Source organism: Fulmarus glacialis, unplaced genomic scaffold, assembly GCF_000690835.1.
Source record: "Fulmarus glacialis isolate BGI_N327 unplaced genomic scaffold, ASM69083v1 scaffold41859, whole genome shotgun sequence".
NCBI classification, from domain to species: Eukaryota; Metazoa; Chordata; class Aves; order Procellariiformes; family Procellariidae; genus Fulmarus; species Fulmarus glacialis.
This window is the reverse complement of record NW_009234686.1, coordinates 4,753-27,533: the sequence shown is the minus strand read 5'-3', so window position 1 is coordinate 27,533 and position 22,781 is coordinate 4,753. Positions and strand designations below refer to the sequence as shown.

Below are 22,781 nucleotides of genomic sequence, written 5' to 3'. Positions count from 1 at the left end.
GATTCTATGATTCTATGATTCTAAGTCAGGCTCCAGTTCATTGAAGAGACCCAAATTCTCTTTGCAGCTCAGCCACAAAATTTCTGTGTAACCCTGAGAGGAAGCCACTTACTCAACTCTGACCTTGGGTCTCTGTTGGCAAGTAGGGTAGTTTGCTACCTCCCAGGGTAGTACAGGGATGAATTACAGCAGTGGCTGGAGGGCTCTTGGATATAATGTTGAGGAAAGCCAACACAGAGAGAGAAACTATGAGAAGATTCAGGAATTTAGATTGGGATGAAGCATTTTCTAAAACAGCTTCCTCTTTCACTTAATCTTACTGCTTTTGAAGCAATATGGTTATTCTTGTTTGAAATAAAAGTCAACCATAACTTGTGTTAGAAATCAAGACTATCACTCATGTTACTCAGACACTTAGATAAAATTTGCTTTTGAATTGCTAATTCAAGCTTAATTTGTTGAAAATACAAATGTCTAGACACAATCTGTAAAAGAAACAAACAAAGTGAGGGTAGGGGGAAAGGAAATCCCACTGTGAAAACCACCTGCTTCTTATTACACTAATGGCAATGAACTGTCTGAATTATTACTTCACAGCATGCAATCTGAGTATTAAATATATAGCTATCTCTGCAGTTTCAAGCCACTGAAGATCTTAGCACTATTCTTCCATAACAAAAGCAGATTCCATTCACTCTGAGCTCTTGCTGTGAGTCCTAAGGATCTTATGATGCTTTTTTGGTCGTAAAAGGCAATTACCCTTTGTCCTTTGCTGAACATTTCCCCAGAAAGCCCCTCCCTCAAGCTGTGGGCCACGGTGTGGAAGAGGCTGCTCTAGCTCTTTTCCCAGAAACAGCTGCAGTTTATGACCAGAACAGTTATGTGCAGAGTTCAGAAGTCTGCATTTTTTTCACCGAAAAAAAAAAAAAAAAAAAAAAAAAAAAAAAAAGAAAACCCCTGTTTGTTGTTAACATTGAATTAGTACCGAATTATTTTACTTTCATTTCCAGCAACTCTTTCTAGGTGATATAACAACATACTTTTGCAGTATTGGCACTTACAGGTGCTTTGGAAGGAGGAGATATATCCAGCCAATGACTTGACTCCTCTGAGCTGAGCTCCCGCAGTGCCAAGGAGCACTCTCCAATTGTTTTTTTCCTGGGAGTCTGTGTCTGGATTTTAAATACCAATCTGACAGCCTGCAGGCTTTGCAGTTTAATAGCAAATACAAAAGTTTCCATAAATTCAATGTCCTAGAAAGAAAAACAGAGGGATAACATCATCATTGTAAGAGAGTCGCACCGAGCCTGAAACTTAGAAACCAAGGCTTCCTGGTCCTATAGCCACTGCTCCCGGTTACCATTTTAGGTTGCCAGGGAAAAGCGTGCTTTTACAGTGGTAAGCCCCCACACACTCACCACCTCCCTGGCAGGGAGAAAGCTCTGGATTATTTTTCACTACCATAACGAGTTGAGGCCATCTCTTCTGAAGCTTTACAACAGCATATACACATTGTCATAGCAAACTCTCCTGTGGCCTTTTGCTTCAGTCTCTCCTGCTAATTTTATTTTCTTTCACCTTTGACTCACATTATGGGAGGTTTATGTTGCTTTACCTTCCACCCCCTTAATATTTCTTTACTACCACTATTAGGAGTCTTGTCCCATGTGACCAATTCTTACTACTTTCTGTAGAGAGGAAGCATGAACTTTGTCTCCTGCCTTAGTGAGATGCAGTAACATCATCTACCTTCCCTGGGGTGAATGTGCATGTACAGGTATGCCAAGGCCAGCAGCTCATGGTTGAGTCCCCTATGAGCGTATCTGTCCTGCAGACTTGGGAGAAAAGGAAGGCAACAGTACAATGCAAGAGAGGATATGGGGGAGGAAGTGGAACAAGGCTTTTAACAGGATTTTGAGAAGTTGGAAAAAAATAAAAAACCCCTGTAACCCAAACCTAGGCAACTACCGCAGCAAATACACCACAGGAGTGGATGTTTGGTTCATTTTAAAAACCCATTTACATTTCACTTTTTCTTGGGGGGGGGAAAGATTTCTTGGTGTTTTCCCTGCCTCTACTTACATTGCACCCTTCCTTGGCAGAAGATTTGAATTGCACTGGTTTGGGCAGTGTGAGAATTCCCTTGACATAGATACGAGGATTTTCCCCACAGGTAGAAGGCCAGCTCAGTTCTTTACACTGCAACATTGAAAACACAGTCAGTTTAGACGATGTAAGACTCTGGCCTTCAGACAACTTAGAAACAGTCTTCTACAATGTTCTAGAATTTTGAATAATTCCTGTAATATTGAATATAAATCAGAGCCAGTGTAATGATTGTGTCACTTCAGATCATTTAATAATTAATTTTCACAACCAGAGGGTAAAAAGTTATTCGGTAGATTTTAATGATTTCACTATGTGGCAATTTGACAACAGATAAATCATTAAATCCCTTATGTAGTATTTATCACTTGACATAGTTACGAGGTTTCTGACTTCTCAAAGTTCCATTGCCTAAAAATTATTCACAGTTCCTGGAAGTGTATAAAACAGCCAGCCTAAGAGTATCACATTAGCTAACAAAAAAGCCACAAGAAGCTATACGTCCTCAAAGTGCTATTATGGTTCTGCCCTGAAGGAACTGTTAGATTTAAAGTCAGTTAAATGCTGCCTCCAAAGTTGCTCCAATTTGCTGACTCCAGATTTCCACAGGAAAATTTCCACAGCAGGACCAGCCTATGACCAGCTCAGCTTTCTTATCTATGCTGAACAGTTCCTCACTCCACAATCAGAACATATATAGTATAGTAACATAAAGAGTTATATACTACTTTTTACTATTGACTGCAGCAGAACAGGGATTGCAACAGAAAAAAAAAAAAAAAAAAGAAAGGAAGATACTGTGAATGAAGCCCAGTATTACATTTGACTGAACTTTGTTTATATTAATATTTAGAAGTAATTATCTTTTTCTCCTAAAAGCATTCCTTAAAGTGACAGCCAAATTTAATGAGAATTAACACTAAGTATAGTAAAATAGCCATTTGAGTAAATAATAATCAAGTTATTTGTATTTGCTTACATGTAAAACTGTGATCCAAATCTGTTCTACAGAAGAAACATAACACAACTTCACATTCAGTCTTCCGAAGTCTCGTTCATCACCTGATAATGTAATAGTATCTATGGAAGAAAGCCAATTGGTGTTTTTAGAAGTAATGTAGTATCTTAAAAGTTCATTCCAAGAATAAGGGAACTTATTAGTAGGTGGACTGCCTATCTTTGAAAACTTCTCTCAAAATAAGTTTGAAATATCTTAACACCTACATTTTAAGGACAAAATATCCATGAAGTCCTGTAGCCTGACCTTCTGCATAGCTAAAAGCCTTCACGTTTACCTCAGTTATCTCTATTGAATTTAATAACTTGTGTTGTATTCAAACAACTTTTAGAAAGAAAAAAAGCATGTGCCTGAGACATCCAGAACACATTTATAATCTATCACTTCCCTTAGATTAATCACTTTCACTGTTAAGTTTATAAATTGGGCTGCTTTTTATCTTTCTCAGATTTCAATTCCAGCCTAGTAAACATTTGACTATTAAGCTTTTCTCCAAGTCAGAAGAGCCATTTAATATCCAGTGTTTCTCTGTTATGACTGAAACTAGGTCATTGCCCCCCAGTCTTCTTTTTGAGGAGACTGAGTGAAATTCTGACTTCCAGCAAGGTGACTTTTGTGGAAACTTGATTCAGTTTTTGGGTTTATTTTGCTGTATCTCCACTTCTTCAGCATTCTTTCATAAACAAGGATACTAGGTTTGCATGCAATATTCTTGCCTAATACTCAGTGTAATATAGTTATTGGATTCCAGGCACTTCCCACAGAAAAATACTGATACGTGAAAAAGAACTAGAGCTGTGACCAAGAGCTGCATTCTATCCTAACAGAACATCTGTAATTTCTTAGTTCACTGGGGTAGCAAATCCAGGGGTGAATTTTTCAAAAACTCCTCAAAGGCTCATTTGCTCAATCTCCTGACAACAGGAAGGTGCAAGTCCAAAACTCTTAGTTTGGAGATTACTTTGCAATTTGAAATTAACTTGCTAATCAGATTCATCTCAAAAAAAAAAAAAAAAAAAATCATCAACAGTAGAGACAACTTAATGTTTCAAGTGCAAAGTGAAATATTTCATTACAAGGTAAACAAACAAAACATTACCCAGACTTCTGTTACTGCCTTGCGAATCCTTCCTGGAAGAGGTACTGCTAGGTACACTGGAGAATGAATCATATCTCTGGGGGCAAAAAACAAAAGTAATTTCATTCAGAGCAACAGATGCAAAAAGCCAGAGAGATTCTACCATGAGACAAGACATGATGAAAACAAAACAACACGTAATTTCAAATAATTGTCTCATTCCCTACTAATCTCTTGATCCAGCAGCATGGAATTACTACTTTGACGCAAAGAGCTAATACAGGACACATATGGCCAGCACAGATGTTTTTGCTCACTGATATATGCAACTTCATTTCTGTGTAAAAGATAATTATTTGAAAAAAAAAAAGCAGGGTTTTTTGCATCAATAGAAACTTCTAATGTTCCACTTTTCAACTGATGGGAGAAATCACAAGATGACGAACCACAACCTCTTGTCTGTCTTGTTCTGCCTAACAGCCTACTCAGGTTTCTCAACAGCCCCGTTGGGCCAGAACAGCAGTAGTCAGAGAAGACATCAGGAAAGAGCCTCTTGAAGTTGGTCAAGTCGTTGAACTTTTCCCTGTAGTCCTTCCAGTGCATAGTACAATGCCCTCCAGTGTTTACTTTGAAAACAAATGCAACAGGAACAGATACACCAAGTAAGCTGAGTTTTCATTATAATCTAAGTCACAAGGGGAACTCACCTTCATGAATCGATGAGGCGGGCTTCTGAGATCAAACATTGAACGACTTACATCAAATGAGCCAGGCAAAGCACTAGGTCTTAAATCACTAACTAAAAGACAAAGAGAATTAATACAGATCATGTAAGCATCATTGCTAGGAAAAAAAAAAATTAAGAAGCTTTTTTTAAATTTAAGTAGACTTATGGTAGAATTGAAACCTAGCTAAATAACGTCTAAGGAAGGATGTCAGCACCTTTCCCCACCTCCCTTTCCCAAAACACCCTCCTGAAACAACAAAATGGAGAGAACAAGCCATTAAAATATCTTAATCAATTCCATCTTTGAAATAGTTCAAACTTACTTGGTCACATTGGTAGCACTGGTAGAATGGGGAGCCTGCCTCAAAGTTATTTCCTCAAGAGAAATGGTTTTTTAGTATATGCTTTAACAAAACAGAAAAGCCTTTTCTTTAAATCTAGTCAGCCAGAACTGGGGCTTAGCCTGGTCTCCTTTTTTAAATTTTTCCACAGTAAAGATCCCAGTGGCAAAAACATGCTGCCTCCTAAACTTGGCCTCATCTCCCTGGCTTTACTGATCACGGTGTCAAAGCACCATACTCTGCACCCTTGATAGATCTCAGACAAAGCAAGTCTCAACTCTAAGATGACATGTACTTGTTATAAGACAAAAGCAAGATCTTTATTTTATAGAAGGGTAGTTTCCTCAGCAATTGGAGGTGGTTAAGTAGATCCTATAAGTTTTCTTTTGACCTTGAAGCAATACAGAGCTAAAGCACATTGTCTATGCATATTATGCAGCAACAGTAGAAAATGAGAGCTGAACTAATGCCATTGTTTCAGGAATCTTTGCTGACTCCAGTAATGTTCAAGAGGTTTTTAAAGCCTCCCAACTTCAGAACTGATCCATACTGAAATGAATGAAAGCAGTATGGTTTAACTTCTAGGACTATCTGATGCAATGAATTGCTTTTTGTTGCAATGCTGTGTGACGGTATTTCAGAAGACTTCCGTTACAATTCACTGATCATAGCTTAATAGAATTACATCACTCATTACTGAAAATTTATTTCCCTTTTATTGCTATCAAAAGAAATAACCAATTATACTTATTGTGAGATGTGAAAATAAAGAATAATTCTTTCTTTTCCCAAGGAAGAAAAAGAACAAAAGATGAAGAAAGTTCTGACAACCCTTGGGAGGGAAAGGAAACTAACAACATAATTTAGATAAAATTTAATGAAGGTCTGTATGTCTGGCATGAGTTCCAGATTCTCTCTTGTGGATGACACAAAAGGGCTAAGTCTGGTGTAGAAATAGCATTATTGTATCATAGGAGGCCTAGAAACCTTTTTTGATATAGTGGGAGCAAATAGGAGAGATCAGCCTGTTACTTGATTTGAAATTGGTTATGGAAATTAATTCCATATTCCGTACTCGTGACTTTCACAAACTACTGGGAAACATCCACTTGAGCCTACAGGTTACAAATCACCGAAATGCTTTAAAGACAGTATGATCTGCTGTTTCTAGTAAAGCTGGTTAAAGTTTGCAAAGAACAAGGGGGTAGTGGGAAGAAGAGACGGTGCCTTTTTCAAAAACTTAAATTTTTAATGGAAAAAAATGTCAATTTTTTTACACTGAGAAAGCTGTCTGTAAAATATAAAAAAGCGGAAAAATTTTAACCGTAAACATATGTTGTTTACCAATAATAACTAGAACTTTGGAAAAATATTAATCAATTTATTTTTCAGTTTGTTTGTTTTGGTTTTTTTTTTAGGATGAGAGGAGGGACTTCACATGAAAATTCAAGAATATCACTTCATACCTTTCAAATAAACATATTCTGTAGTTCTAAGCCCACACACGTGAAAAGTATCATAGCACTTACTGCAACAAAATAGGCTTAAAGTTTTACTTAAATAGTCTATAGATGCACATGAAGAGAATCATCTAGTTTTTGAAACAGCTGTCAAAAAACTCTGGAGGAAGAAGGCATTTTAGAACTGTACTCTAGACACACTTAAGGGACCTTTCTTGTGTTTAAGCTTACTAAGACAAAACTAGTGAAGTGTTTACTTAGCTTGAAGAGAAATGGAAAAAGAGATGATTAACTGAAGGGAAGATGTTCAAGGCAGTTTTATAAAATCCATTTGGCTCCCACCACAAAAAAGCTTTGCTTACAAAGCCTAGCAAAACCATACGTGTTAAAGGCTGCTAAAATTCTACATGTGTTTTGTTCTCTTAAAAAAAATATATGGAGTAGTCTTTTCATGTAGTTTCTACGGTGATTCAGAATTATTTTTAAAACTGGACACAGACCGAGACATTTCCCACAGCTGTAAAATAAAGATGCTATACCATTCTAAATAAAGCATCTTTAAAAATGCATGCTCTTGCCAGCTTCTGATTTGATAGAGAGGTGTGTACATTTCGTCGATATCCTGGTTCCGGCTGGGACAGAGTTAACTTTCTTCCCAGTAGCTTGGGGGGTGTGCTGTGTTTTGGGTTTGAAAGGAGTGTGGAGTGTTGATGGCCCATTGATGCTTTGGTTGTTGCTGGGTGATGCTTGCTACTTCTCAGGCATTCCTTCACTCAACATACTGCCCAACTTCCTTTTTCCATCTCCCTCAAACACTTCTGTTACTGGTAGCTGGAATCTCCAGTACTGCATCCTGTTTTGGATTGGAGGCAGCTACCCTAGCTTGCTTTGCCAATTTGTCTACCTTCGTGTGATGCATGCAAGCCTTGGTAAGCCCCCAAAAGACAGAAAGTAACAGCGCAGCTAGAAATCAAGCAGAGCTGGCTCCACAGATTGATTCGCCAACCAAGAAGTGTCTGTGCATACAAACCAGTTTAAGAACTGCTATAATCAAACACGTCTTCCGTAGACTAATGGCTTTTTTCTCTTAGCTCTAAACCTTGGGAAAGGGAGGAAGACAGGAAAGTAAGGGTGCGGTCCTTCTCACCTGATCCATATAATTTCCTATTATCTGATTTTGCTTGGAAGCGCCTCATCAGATCTGGCGAAACCCGATGCTCCAAATAGAATGGATTGTACACATCATAGATGGGCCATTGGTACACGCCGTGCAGTTCTGCTTTCCGGTCACCAAATGAGGCTCTGGCAGATTCTGTGGAGCACAAGTAAACATCAAATGCAAGAGTTCCAGACATAACACATGCTGCCTTAAGGCAGGCAGAGTGCCTTCAGGGCAATGGACAAAATATTTAAATATTATCTACTTCAGGAAAAGGAAAAAAAAAAAAAAAAGAAAAAGTGAAGAAAACACACTCACACATTATGTCAGATTTCCACAGTGTGCTAGCAAACACTAGAATTAAATTGGCCATAAAAAGCTGTGCATATTCTGTCTTGGAGTTCCACAATAAATGCCTAACTAGTTAAAATACAGAAGGCTCCAAAGACAGACAGCAAGACAGAAATTAACAGGAAAAGTAGGGCTATGTGTACAGAAAACCTCTGACTTACTTGGCTACCTACCCCCAGGACATTCCCACTCAGCTAATGGATCCCCAGACCTTCAGGAGGGTCTTGTATGGAAAGATAATGCAACTTGTGACTGTGGTCTCCTTGTCATCCAGTTTCAATAGGAAGTCAGTCAGTGGTAAAATCACTGGTCCAAAATTATCTGAATCGTTGGCTGAGGCACAAGTAGACAGATCTGAGAATGCTTGAATCCCAGGCCTTTACTCAGCCCATTACAGCACAGCTGCCCTATTTTTCTTTCCTTTATTTATAATTATTTCAGAAAAAACATGCACGTCTTGGTCAGCAGAACAGTAAAGAACGCTGCTGTAGTGCTTCATTTTGTCTGTCTGGAGTGAAAATAAGCCATATATAACAATACAGTAGAGAATGCAGATGGAGTGACCTGGACTCTGCCAAGTTCTGACATTTCCTTTGCCTCCCTGGACTTCAACCTATCTGTTAAAAAGTTCTTTAGCCCGTTATGAAGTGCCTTCAATTCTGCAAGTGTGTTGCACCATAAGAGGGAAACTATTATTGCTGTAAAATCCTCTCCTCCAGGTAGTAGAGTAAGTAAAAAAGAATAACAAAAACAATGAGATGGAATACAAGAGATGATAAAGCAAGAATTCAAGTATAATGGGTTTAAGCATGACATAAATTAGGATGAACGCTAGAAGTGAGGCCATAAAGAATTGATATACAGCAGATGACGGAAAAGCCAGTGTTCCAGACCAGGAGCGCACTCCTTCCTGCTAGCTTACTTCTACGAGAGCACAAGACACACTGCAGTGCATACTGAAGAGAAAGGCTGCCAGAACTTAATTGCTTTCAGAAGGGATGCCAAGAGCTAACACTGAGCATGTCCTGTTTCACTAAAGGAAAATGGTCAGACACGCACAGAAAATGGAGTGGAACTGAGAGCAGAACTTGGACTTCTACAGATACTTAACAACAGTCTAAGAAGCAAATATTCTAAATACAGTTTTTTAATACGCTGGTGCTTTGGCTAATGTGAAGAAGGAATGACAGCACACTTCACTGTATTTAGTAAATCTCCCTAAAAAGTAAACTTTGCATTTTTAAACACAACTGTAGTGAGGCTTAAAAAGCTGTACTTTAAAAAATAAATATTTATATTTGGAAAGAGAAATGGAAGTCGCCTACTTGACACAAGAGCCACTTTTCAAATATTTGTTGAAGAATTTAAAATATTTGCTCAAGAGAGACAATTATGAAGAGTCAGGACATCCTGCCAGAAGATCTAACGGCTTTATGGCCTAAGGGCCACTCTGTTCCCCAGGTCCTTCAGAAATGATGATGAAGCAGAATTCTCAATGAAGACAAGTCACTGGTTTGTAAGTCACCAACTGGTAACACTGTGTAGAACAGCATGAACAAATAAAACATTTATCTAAAGGTTGTTAGACACATCTTCCTTCTCCCTTCAGAACATTCATGCCTCAGAGTTCTTGATAGACTTTTCTCTGCAGTATCTTGAGGATGAGGTAGGACAAAGTGAGGCAGAGCCTAAACCCAGACTCAGTGAGAAAGGAGATTACCAGGAGCAGGCCCTGCATTTCCACAACTTGTCCGAGTATGGATTTACAAGAACTAGCTGCTACAAGAAGTAGCAGGGAAGTGGGAAGGCTAAAGGAGATCAGGCTTAGAGATGAGGAGGGCCTCACATGTTCTACTTTCAACTATTAGGTTGCCTGTCCATGTCTGGTGAGGTGGACATCACAAATAAAGCCCACTAAAAAGATCGGGCACAGAATGGCCAGTCTATACTGAAAAGCTCTGCTAGGCTGATTAGCTTGGCTCTGGTGCCAGTGTTACCAGCAGGGGTGGGTGAGGAGGAAGTTTGGTAATAGGCGTGCAGGAGGAGAAAAGAAGCAACAGCAAGGACCTGGGGAGAAGAGAGAAGAGTGGGAGTAAACCCACACAAACACAAAAGGGTTAGGTAGTACTGCATTAGTTATTATGGTTTCCACCCTCAGAAAAGAAATACAGTCACATGGGACTAAAAGCGTATTATCCGCTTATTACTTCTTCGAGGCAAAGCAATTCTAAAGAAAACAACTGTTCAGGTATGCCCCTGTGCCAAAATCTTCCCGTACCTAATTATAGGCATCTCCTGGCAGGATCAAGAGCCTAGTGATAGCATATGCCCTGTAACTCATGTTACTGGGCCAGGCTCCTATTCTTTTAAAATGCCACTGTGCCTAAACTGCATGTACATCACATCTGAGCATGGGACTAACTGGCAGAGGTTGAAGCACAAGATTGTTGTGAAGCAAAGAATCACAGTATCATGTGCAACCTTATACCACTGAGATCTGTGACCCCCGGCCTCCCAAAGAGCAGCAAAAAGAGCAGGAAATAGTATGGGGAAAAAATTCTGCCATGTAATAGCACATGCTATCTCTTGGCGAAATTTGAAAAAGAAGATGTGTTAGTATGCTAAACATATTAAAGACCACCCTCCTTCTTTACTTGAATGATCTGGATGCTGGGGATGTGTTAGGTCTTTCCTTGGCTCCAATAAATTCTTTACTAAAGCTTCTGTTTCCTTTAAGTGTCTTCCATTACTTTGAGTATGAGCACTGGCGTGCAATCCTCCCTTTCAGTTTAATTCATGCAACATCAGAGATTCATAGTGGGATGACATCCTTCAAAAACCTCTCTGGATGTCCAGAGAGAAAAGAAACAAGACCAGGCTTCTAGAAAAGTTCTGCAAACATATGTTTTCAGTAGGAATACTTCACAACTTTCAAGGAGTAGCAGAAGCTAAACAACTATTTCAGCAATGCTGTTTATGTTTTACCTTGAATCCCTCCAGCATGTGAGATACTAGGAAGCTTCTTCGGCTGTACATAAGCCAATTTGAATGGAGGGACCACAAATGGTACCTCCTGACCATCCACGGGCAGTTTAGAAAGCAGATAATCCTCTGAACAGCCAACTTGACGCTTCACTGACACAGAAGACAATGGAGGCTTCTCTACAATAGTTGGCTTGCTTGTGGCTACTGCTTCAGATTCCTGCACCATGGAAACTGCTAAAAATAAAGAGCAAGAAAAACAGACAGTCCACATGTGCATTAAGTTTTGAACAATACTATGAACAGATCTCTCTTATTTAATAGGATCTGTGCTTGATACATTACTTAACATCTGCTACTATTCAGTTTTACCAGCATTCAGGACTAGCACCTGGAAAAGATATTTATCCTCATGGCACCTGTACTGATCCAAACTCTTTGTTGCCCAAGCTTCTATATTTATAGCTACCTTGCACTTAGGTGACTTTTTAGAAGAGGTACACTTGTATCATAGAAGAGTTCTTCAAACAACTAAGACACCAAAGAAAATCCTAGCAGCAAATCCACAGGGAGTTTAAAAAAAAAAAAAAAAAGTGTTCACTCTTAAGAGTCTGAAAGATACAAGACCTTTACACAACCTTGGGTAAAAAAGTTGGCTTTTTTGGACAGCATTCCAGGCTGCAAGGAGCAGACTTCAGACAAGTGTTATTTTTCAGTTCCAATTCCAATTCATAAAACTAACAAGCCTGTTCAATCTCCAAGTGGAGGTATGGAAAGAATTTTGGATGTTGTAAAAGAATTCAAGTTTATCAGGGGTGACACAATCATTTTATTAATGGGAAATCTCATCATTAATGAAGCCAGAACAGCAAAACCCTTAGTTGATGTCATTATGTCAGAACTCACGATCATTTTTTTCTTTTTCCATGCAGAAACACCATTTACAGCAGTTTTTTATACATTCTGTTGCCATTGTTTTCGGTGTTGCAATTTAGAGAAGACCACAATCAAAGATCCAGTGTAGCTATCAAACCTGAAAAACACAATAAAACAAACTGTAGTAGATGGGAATAACTGAAATCAAAATGAAGTATTATCAGTTATTTAATACGTGATTGCTTATTGGACACAGTCCCAGGGTCAATGAGAAAGTTAATTCAGTCATAAAAGGATCAGAGACATCAGTTTTCTCTCACTGAGACAAATTATTTTTTATATAAAAGCACAAGGAAAGAGATAATAATTTCAACATACGGCATCCAAATACTTCCAGTGACCCACTCAGGTCCCTGTCTTTCAGGAACACTGAAATTCTCCTTATATTTGTGTGTGCCACTGGGCTTTGGAGTTTACTCAGCTTTACAGCTGTTTTGATGTGGTCTTGTCAAGTCATTTGCAAGATGTGTTTTTTATTCCGTTTCCCTTATTCATGTTTCTCCTATTCTCTTTCACTCGTACTATTTTCACATACATCCATATGCGTTTACATTTTTCACTCAACATATTCCCTACTTTACATTTGAAAACATTCTTTATGAATGATGCCAAAATTGCCTTCTTTGAGGAACTACTGCTTTCTCATAATTGTAGACATGAAACTGAAGACCTGTTTTATTATATAATTGTCTGCTATGCATACAGAAATAGAGAGCACTGACTTCCAGCAAAATAAGAGGCATGTAATCTACTAAAGAATGAGAACAAGTCTGTAACAGCTGGTTAACATTAGAAGAACTTTATGACAATACTAACTGGCCTCATTTAAATGTCTTTATTTATATCCTTATGTTCTCTTTTCAGAGGGACACAGACAGCTGCGTTGCCTCCTGTCCAAAACTTTAGCTAAGTCTAGTCCTTTTACATGTACCTAAAGTACACAAGGTTCTTTGTAGAACATACCCAAGATACGATTCCAACTCCACGGAGGTTAGAAGACACCAAACAGAACATGAACATAAGCTGAAGGGATGGGGAAGACAACAAGTAAGGGAAAGGGGGAAAGCACAGAGAGAAGATGACAATTACACAAAAATGGACACGTTTGCTCAGTTATCCCAATCGCAAGAAATTGCTGAAAGCTTCCGTGCTCCAGCACAGAAGCCATTCCCACCTGCAGCTTGAGTAGTGCCATCATTTTCTTTGTATGTCTATTCAAAGACAGATAGGGAACCACACAAATACTGTGGAAATAACACTAATATCCCCAAAACTTTTCTTTCATTAAAAGCCCCTCAAAATTCTGATGGATGCCAAGTGGAGATACTAAGCTACGGACACTTCATCTACCTTAGAAAACATGTGCTTTCTTCTCTTAATGTTATTTATTTCCATGGATAGAGTGCAACTGAAAGTTATCAACAGATGTATCAATTTGCAAATACTGACCAAACACAGCATATATTTACTGACCTGCTCTTTTGCACTCTACAGTACCTCAGCACTGCTATTTATGTTTTAACTTACGGGTTTTGCAAAGACTCTGAGAGCACGTGGCTTCATGAGGAAGCCTTGAATTAACTTATCTTTAAAATGCTAGTGTGAAATATAATGAAGGTTTATTATTACAACTACATAACTGTTCCAGAATTATTCTTAATCATGAGCTATCACAAAGTACCGATTAGAAGGAAATTCTTAAAATACATTCCCATGAGACCTAAACCTAAGTAAACCATTATTCTACTGCAACAAGGACCTATGGGAATATTTGGTTTAATACAATTTCTCTGAATAATTTTTGCTGGTTTTACCACTAAATGACATTAATTATTTCCCCTAGTTTTATACTGCTCTTTGTGCTCAATAGACCAAAATGAACAAAATGCAAGTGACCCGAATATAAAAACCTCAAAAGTAGCCTGAATACTGGTACACGTTATTCTAGAAAACAGAACACTACTGAAGACAGCGTAGGCTCTAACCAGACAGGGCAGGGGTGCAATATCCTGCTTTAAAAGGGACACCATTACTCTGCACAGAATCCACCACTCAGTACTTGCCCTGATCTCAAAATTGCCCATGAGTGTATGTACAGTATGAGATCTGCATCGACATTCTTCAGAGGCGATGCCACCAACTCCAGAACCTGCTCTGCATCTTTACAGAAGCACAAGAGGCGGCACGGGAATTTCTCATTAAATTCTCCATGTTTCTAAAGATCAAATTTTCACTGCTGCTCCTCCCTCGGAGGCGACTCATGATAGCTAAGCCTGCTAGAAATCAAAGTTTACTTTAAGGTTCCCTTGCAGTGATTTTCCTTCCCAGCTGTTATCAGTACACAGCTGGAGTTAATATGCTTTACTCTTGTTCACCATGTTTAAACTGGGCTAAAACAGCTGCTTCGTTTGCTCTAAGCTTTGCAACAATGGTATCTAAGCCTCAGTGGCAGTTTGCGCAGGCAAAACGGTCTTTTATCTCAAAATGTCCAGATTGAATTTATTCACTACTGCTGGTGAAGAAACCAAAATGTTAGTAGCCGCCCTGCTTTCCAGCTACATAAAGTGGAAAAATTAGTTTTTCTGCATCAAAAAATTCAGTTAATTGTAGTAATCTCTTTCCCCAGAATTGTTTAGCTGGAACCATTAATGTGAGCAAGTAAACAAATGTAAATCGTCTGTCACAAGCAGTTGCCTTTCCATCACAGGGTTGAGTGCCTTACCTAGAAAGAAAGGGCTACATATGGGTATTGAGGATGTAACAGTAATAATGCAATTCTACATCTTTTGTACTTCTGTCATTAAAAAAAGACCATGTTTTTCACAGTAAGACTAAGTAACCTGTGATAGTCTTTGACCATTATCTTTATTCCCCATTTATCAATATGCAAACATTCATACATTTTTTTCTATCTGAAGACAAATATAAAGCAATTCATCATTGCCTGTTGTATAGAAGAGAGTACACTATTTACAGATTACTGTTTGTAGGCAAGGTAATATCAGTAGCCAATGCCAAAGTATACAGACACATAGCTTAGAGTTTCCAACTCAGTTTCAGTTTAAATACAGTATTTTGAAAAGAAAGTTCCAAGAGTAAGAGACTAGAACACCGTTTACACTTTTTTTAAGCTTAAAAATGTAATGGTTTCAGTGACAAAATTTGTGCTTGTGTTCCTAGACTTATACCACAGCCACATTACAAAAAAATGACAGCATTTGCTGAGGGACAGATCATCTAGATACTGTGCTCCCTCTTCCGCTTAGAGCGCTTTGCTTTGTTGGTGAAATCACAGCATGGATGGTCTCAATTACTTTTTAAAGTTTTAATTCACTTAATTAAGCTCTGAGATAAATATATTTGTTTTTTTGTTTTAGTTCAGAAGAGCAATCCTGGCACTAAATTAGATAGTTTGGCTCCCAATTCATTTATTTTCTCATATCTGTATTTGCCAAGTTGCCTATGGTTAATTATACAACTTTCATTGCATGCAAAAGTTTTGTCTTAACCATGTGGGACAGAGAGAAATTTAGCAGGTTCTGTTGTATATTTTATTAACTGAAAATGAACAAAAATCTCGTAGAAGATTAAAAAAGTATTTCACGATCTTTACAGAAGTTGGCATTTCTGTCAAAGGCTAAACTTCTCCCACGTGCCAGAACCTTTTGCTAGTGTCAGCTACCCAAAAATCCTCAGTATGTCATTTAACAGTTGTTAAAAGGCTGTACTAACATGCATTTGTCTGGGAATAAATTTACCAAATAAACCTGAACCGTAGAGACATTTGTTAGGTGCACCATCAAATTCCAAAGCAGTACTGACTTCCCAGCAATGCCATCCATCTTAACAAGTAGTTAGGACTCCTTGACCCTATCTTTAACTTTTGGGGTCGGTTTTTGTTAGGCAATATGCATACATTAAAGACATCCTCCATTTTGGAGATATTAGACTGAGAAAAGGACAGGAGGAAAAGGAGAATTATCCCTGATTTTCAGACAAAAAACTGAGATAGAGAAATCAAATCACTTGCAACAGGAGAGGGAACTGAATTCAGATCTTGTCACTCTGTCTCAAATTCTCTCTTTCTTGGTGTTTTCCACCAATTTCAGTAAGCTTTTTCATTTCTCTCTTCCCAGTATCAAGCCAAAATAAGATAATCAAATGTAACTCAGGAATAGTCCTTCCACACCAAGGCAGAAGGAGAGCCAAGGTTATTAGAACATCCTGGAAACAACAAAGTCTAAAAACCAACCACACACATACACAGAGCCTAGAGAATTACAATCACTACTATTTTAATGGGTTTAGATGGAGAACATAAATTATCTTAATGATTTCCAGATTTCTCTGATAGAAATTTTGAATGAGCTAAAATCAGATAAACACAGTATCGAAGACTTCAGTTCCAGATGCCTCCAGAATGATTACAAGACAGAGATGTTTGGAGAGGAAAGTAAATATTTTCAGCAACTCATTAAATGAAAAGAACATGATAGAAAACGGATGATCGCAATATTAAATATTAAAAGCTGAAAGCAGTCTGAAAAGAAATGTCAGGTCTTTGCTGCCTTATGATGAAAAGCTGTGTTTTGCAACAAGTTTGTAGGCTGCCAATGTATTTTTACTGCATTTAGTCACAGAGCTGCTCCATAGGAGTTGACCAGGTAACACATTTAAAACTACACAATAGACACAAAGGTGAAATAGCTGATCTCAAACTGGGAAAGCTGGTTAAACCAGAGGTTTCAAACGTTATGAGATTTATTGCCAGCCATAAATGTATCAAATGCATTCTCAAATCTGCGTTCCAGAAATACATCACGGCAGAATTTCTAGTAGCAGTTAAGTCCTCACAAAGCGGGAGGTGTAAAAGAAAATATCTGGCAACAGGGATGATTGGTTGTTACTAAGCATTTGGGACGGGTCATAGAATCATTTAGGTTGGAAAAAACCCTTAAGATCATCGAGTCCAACTGTTAACCTAACACTGCCAAGTCCACCATTAAGCCATGTCCCTAAGCGCCACGTCTACATGGCTTTTAAATACCTCCAGGGATGGTGACTCGACCACTTCCCTGAGCAGCCTGTTCCAATGCTCAATAACCCTTTCAGTGGAGAAGTTTTTCCTAATATCCAATCTAAACCTCCCTTGGTGCAACTTGAGGCTGTTTCCTCTTGTCCTATCCCGTCCTATCAGACCTCTGAATGAATTAAGTGTCTGCAGCTCCAGTAGCCCCAGTGGAGCCACGACACTTTGCAACAGCTGAGGATCTGCCCTGTGGAAAAAGCGAGCTCAAGCTTGCCGGTTCAAACCTCAGCCAAACACCACGCTTATGCTACCCCTGTGCCTTTCTGCCTTTCAGATCCAGGAGATGCAGTCAATCCCAGTCATATAAATCCTTCAAAGAGCATAACAATACCACCGCGGGACTCCAGATGATTAACAAAAACACACACAGCAAAAGCTGCTTCTGCTGCAGGTCAGATAGACTCTCTTTGATGGTGCAGATGCTGCAAAAGGTTTAGCTTCCACGGCCAGCTATTTTGTAGTTTTGTTTCTGGGGGAGAGCGTCTGGAAGCTGTGCACTGGTCTGAGCACAGCTCTTCGTCTGAACAGGGGTGGCTTGTGACCACTGCATCTTGAAACCGGTCAAGACTAGTAAAACAGCTTAAATGGTATTGAGAAATTTGCCTCCAGGTACTTTGCTACTGTAGTAACAAGGACAGCACATGCATCCACCTACAAATATAGTGCCATGCACAGCTATACACTTGCTAAAGACATGAAGTCCGAAGTTTAAAAAAAGCCTTAGTTTTTTGGGGACTGTAGACAGGTCTGATTTTTACCATCCACACAGGGGAGAGAGGCACTTCAAGTGGGTCTGAGCATGTGAAAAGACAGGACACAAGCTTTTGTTCCTACTCATTATAAACCTAGGCAGTAGTAGGTTGTCTCGAGGAAGAGAAAAAAAAAAAAGGAAACAAAAAATGTCATGCCAACACACACCTACCAGGTGCATGATAAAAGACTCATATCTATGCCTGTTTCAGAACCCCACAACAGTGATATCTGCAGTAAGTAGTGGGTGTGTGTGTACATACACCTTCCTTCTCTGCTTGTAACCGCAACTCAGGGAAAAGCGTGAAAGCTCTGGGAATTTGCACGCAGAGATTATTCCAGTTCTTCTGCCTTCCAAGGAAATGAAGAAAATGTGAGGCTCTCCTTTCTTTTGTGCTTGGAAAGAGAAAGGGATTTTACCCTGAAAGCAGCGGATCATAAAGGAGATGCTAAAATAACACAATAGAAAAAGAGAAGATATGAGAAGGCTTTTGAAGGACACAACCAGAAAGGCATTCTTGTGAGAGACATCTTAAAAACAGTTCAACAGAAACATAATGAAGAGATGCAAAGCTCTCCCAGTGCAGCAAATAAATGAAGAAAAAGTGTAATTACATATTTAAAACGGAAAAAAAAGACTATGCAGCATTAACCTAGTTTAGATGATGGGGATTTTATGATGGACCATTGCACAGCTTTCCTGCGGCAAAGAGCCTGGTGATGTTTAAGTAGTTACACAATTAAATCTGGTAACAGAAATAGACGGTAAAAAGCTGCTGGGAAAAGTGTCACGCTCCATGATGCAAACAAACCACTAACTGCCTAGGCACAGGAAGCACCTTCCCGTGCTGGTAAGTGATGGCACAACAGCCCATCGAGGGAAGCTTTACAGGTTCCTCTCACTGATCCCAGAAACAGGAAACTGAACTGAACGGACCACCGGTCCAAACCGGCACGGTCCTGTCCTGCAAACTCCTCTCGTTCACTTACAGTTTGCTAAAGCAGCATTTTACTTTTGGAGACCAGAAGGCCCATTATGCACCCTTGTCCCACCCTCCTCAGTTACTGACACCACTGGATTTCAAACAGTTACTCCTGCACTACACTGAGCAACTGAGGCAGGAAGACACTTGGGTTTTATTTCAGAAAATATTCTAATAGCTAATCGCCTTCACTGTTAATATTTTAACTCTATTTCCAGTTTAATTTTTTTTTCCCAGTTTTTATGTCTTTGCTATATTAAGAGTGCTAATTATCACTAGTATCTCTTTTCTTCATTCAGATCTTAAAAGATTAGGATCTAACCTTCTCTTACATTTCTCTTCAGTAAGTTAAGTAGACCAAAGCAAGCCATGTAGACAAGTTTAAACCTGTAGGTTTTACATCATTCAAGTCTGTTTTGTACAGTTCTTCTCAAAACATTATCCTGCTTCTCTGACCAGTTTTATTCAGGCTGATACCACAACTGAACTATGCACCTCAGACTCAACAATGTCACAGGATAGTCTATGGCGAGAATATATTTCATTAATACTTGTAAGGGCAAGATTGCTCTCATTCCCACAGCACTGTATTGAGATCCCAAACTGTTATGGTCCACCGTTGCCTCTGCATCCTCCTGACTATATTCTGAGCAAGTGGCAAAGAGGAGGAAGATGGGAGCCTGCAGAGAGCATCTCCACAGTCCCTTTGGTGACTGCCATAGCGTTCAGGTAAGATGTTGTTTGCTGGGCTCTCTGAGAGATAACAGTTGCATGTAAAGTTTAAAACCCTCGTAATCAGCGGGAGTGCTCAATACTTCTCTGCTATCAGTTGGGATGTGACAATTGTACAAAAATATTACTTATTCCACCTCAGAAGTCAATTCTTAGCTGAGCTGTTGTCATAGTGGTAAAAGCAGACCTCACTGTGATCCCACAAGCTGCTTTATATGTTCTCCTGCCAAGGAGGTCTAGGTCTAACTGAACGAGAGCAGAAGCTTTGCCTGGAACAGCCACGTCTTCCTACATGCAGTTGTGAGAGACCACGCCATGTCCCACTACAACTTTCCCTTCTCCCTCCAGCTTCTCTGCCCAGACAAAGATGATCTAATACATGTCTCCCTTCATGCAGACCCTGAGCTGAACCCTACAGAAAGAGCACTTCCGCTCAGCAGCTGCTTCTTCCCAGGGCTCCAGATTGGAGGAGGCCAAATGGCCTTCAGCGCATCTGCACACGCAGCCCAGGCACAGACCACCAAACTGAGAGTACGTCACGAAGAACTAATTCCTCTTGCCTACTTCCCTGAAGAAAAATAAAGCTGAGCAGGTGTGTGTGCTTGAGCTATTGTGCTACAGGAACAACTGCCTCTGCTTTCCAGGCACCCCTTGGAGAAAGGGAACAAGCCCTGGCACCAGTACACGATCCAAAGTTGTCCTTCTGACACAGCCCCCAGGGACACCCTGACTCTGGCTTAGCATTATAGCCTTGCACCTGCAGCCCTTAAATGCAGTCTTAATCTAAGCCTGCCCCAGTATGCAGAAGATTAATAATATTATTTACAAGGGCCAAAAGAACAATTTTCATAAATCTGAGCCAATTTTTCTCATGTGAGATTTATATTTGAATTAAGAAGGGAACATTATAAATCTATCCCATGATAAAGCTTAAAACTTGGGATTTTAATATGCTGAATCCCCTGTGCTCTGGGCTGTAAAAGTTGATAGAGTGTTTCTTCCTAATGCTGCATTAGGCAAGTAACCAATTCATCCAATTACTGAACTGACAACACTGTTCCTGTGAACTGTAGATAAATTCACTGACTTGGACAAGGATGTACAATATGGTATGTATTGGGGCAGCAAACACAAAAGAATAAATCCATTATGTTGGACTGCAGATCATTTTGGACTCAGATAGAAAACAGCAAAGCAAGAGTTGAAGTCAGGACACCAGAAAAGAAAACGTAAGAGACTGAAATATCTGTAAAAAGAACTTGGCTTTTGATGAGAACATGGAAAGAATTCAACATAAGATAAGTCCTCCGCTCTAAGCAGATTAGGAAAAAATTATGACAATCACCAATGGTTACTTTATAATCTAACTTAAAACTTAAGACTTTATGTATTCTGTGTCAGGTTTTAATCCAATTTTTTCTCCTTCTGCAGTAATGCCAGGAAGACACAAAAATAGAACTGTCAGCAGTCCCTCTATAGCCCTGACACCAAAGAGAACTGGAAACATCTGGATGCATTTTTCAACAGGACATCCAAGAAGAAGGGATTTTAGGCAAGAGCATCTGCCTGTGCAGTGGAGTTCCCTAACATGGCTACACGTGTCTAGCTTTGAAAAGATGGCTCTTGGAAACCAACTCAATGCAAAACTGAAAGAGAGCACTGAATGGCATCCAGGACCCCTCGGTCTCTGCCATGACCACAGAGCCACACAGAAAACACATGGATACACATAAAGTATCCAGACAGCTAATGAAAAATAGCTCCTCCTGTAGATATGAAAAAAGAAAACAACCCAAACAGTTTTGCATGGAAAAATACAGTTTCATTACTATTAAAACTATTTTAAGGGAACCCTGTTGACCTACAAAAGTCAAGATGGAGTATTTCTTTATATATATATATACATACACACATCTACCGCTTTGTTTTAGGTGAAGCAGGTTTTTATTAGTTATTTTACATTAATTACTTAATAGCTGTTTTACATATAATTATTATCCTGTTTCATGATGAAAACAAAAAACTTTAAATTATGGAATTTCCACAGGATGAGGATTCCTTGTTCAGCAGTTCTGCTCTGCACTGCCACTCTATAACCAGTTACAGCATTGTGGTGAGAGGAAGGAAATATGTAAGTTGTATAAATGAAGGCTAAAAGACTATGGCTGAGATTAAGAAAGGAAACAGGTGACTGCAGTACATCTCATACATAAAAACAGATTAAATGAATGATTCGAGAACAGGAAGTGGGAACTGATCTTAATTAATTCAAATCCAAAACAGATTGGGAGTATGGCTGTGCAGGGCACGTGCACTGAGCTCAGGAAGCTGCCTAAACACACTTTAAAATAAAAGTCCAGGAGGATCCCATCTTTGTAAGGTACAACTATTTATTATTTTTTGCTTTAAATCCATCCAGACCAGGGGCCTCCAACCACTTCTAACAGCCCCAGCAGTGCCTCTCAGAGAGCTGTCCTGGCTGGAGTAGTTGGCTGCTGCCCAGGCAGATGAGTGGTAACCAGGCACTGCATAAAAGAGGTACTTTTAAAGAATTTTGCATAGACATTGGGAGAAACCAGCAGAAATCAGAATTGTCTCAATTTTATGGGAGCATCTAACATCCCAATTATTATTGGCCAAATGCTGCTACAACTACGGGGCACAGTGGTGGGGCTCTGCTCCCTTCTGAGAGGACAGACGTCCTGAGAGCAGAAGTTGGCAGCATGAACTTACCGTTCCCTTTTTCCCCTCAGGACAGATTTGCTTAAAACAAAGTGAACAATAGCTATACCATGAATGTATGGGGTTTTTTTATCCTGTTGAGTTTAAATAAACACTCTTCGCAAGAGATTTTTGACTCATGATTTCACACATTGGTGAGACTAGATCTGGAAGTACATGTACCACTGAACTGAACGAAAGCCGGGATGATTCAGGGAGATGTTCTGTTTAATCAAGGGTTCATGGAGGAGATTTTTTAGCTACTCTGGTCACTGCTGAGCAGAGAACCTGAATGGGAGACTGACAGGGAGTTCCCAATCCAGAGGCCAACAATTCCATTTTGCAAAA

The 22,781-nt window shown here is 39.3% G+C and overlaps 1 protein-coding gene across 1 annotated transcript; it reads right to left on the bottom strand.

The window, feature by feature from the left end:
* Window positions 1-1,061: 1,061 nt before the first annotated feature.
* On the bottom strand, window positions 1,062-12,195 carry TC2N (tandem C2 domains, nuclear; the record flags this gene model as incomplete). Its single annotated transcript, XM_009585723.1, has 8 exons — window positions 12,129-12,195; window positions 11,226-11,459; window positions 7,878-8,042; window positions 4,910-5,001; window positions 4,224-4,299; window positions 3,086-3,186; window positions 2,083-2,199; window positions 1,062-1,253 (listed from the first exon to the last, which is right to left on the bottom strand). Coding segments are annotated over exons 1-8 (1,044 nt in total), but the record flags the coding sequence as incomplete, so codon positions are not given.
* Between the last annotated feature and the right edge of the window lie 10,586 nt (window positions 12,196-22,781).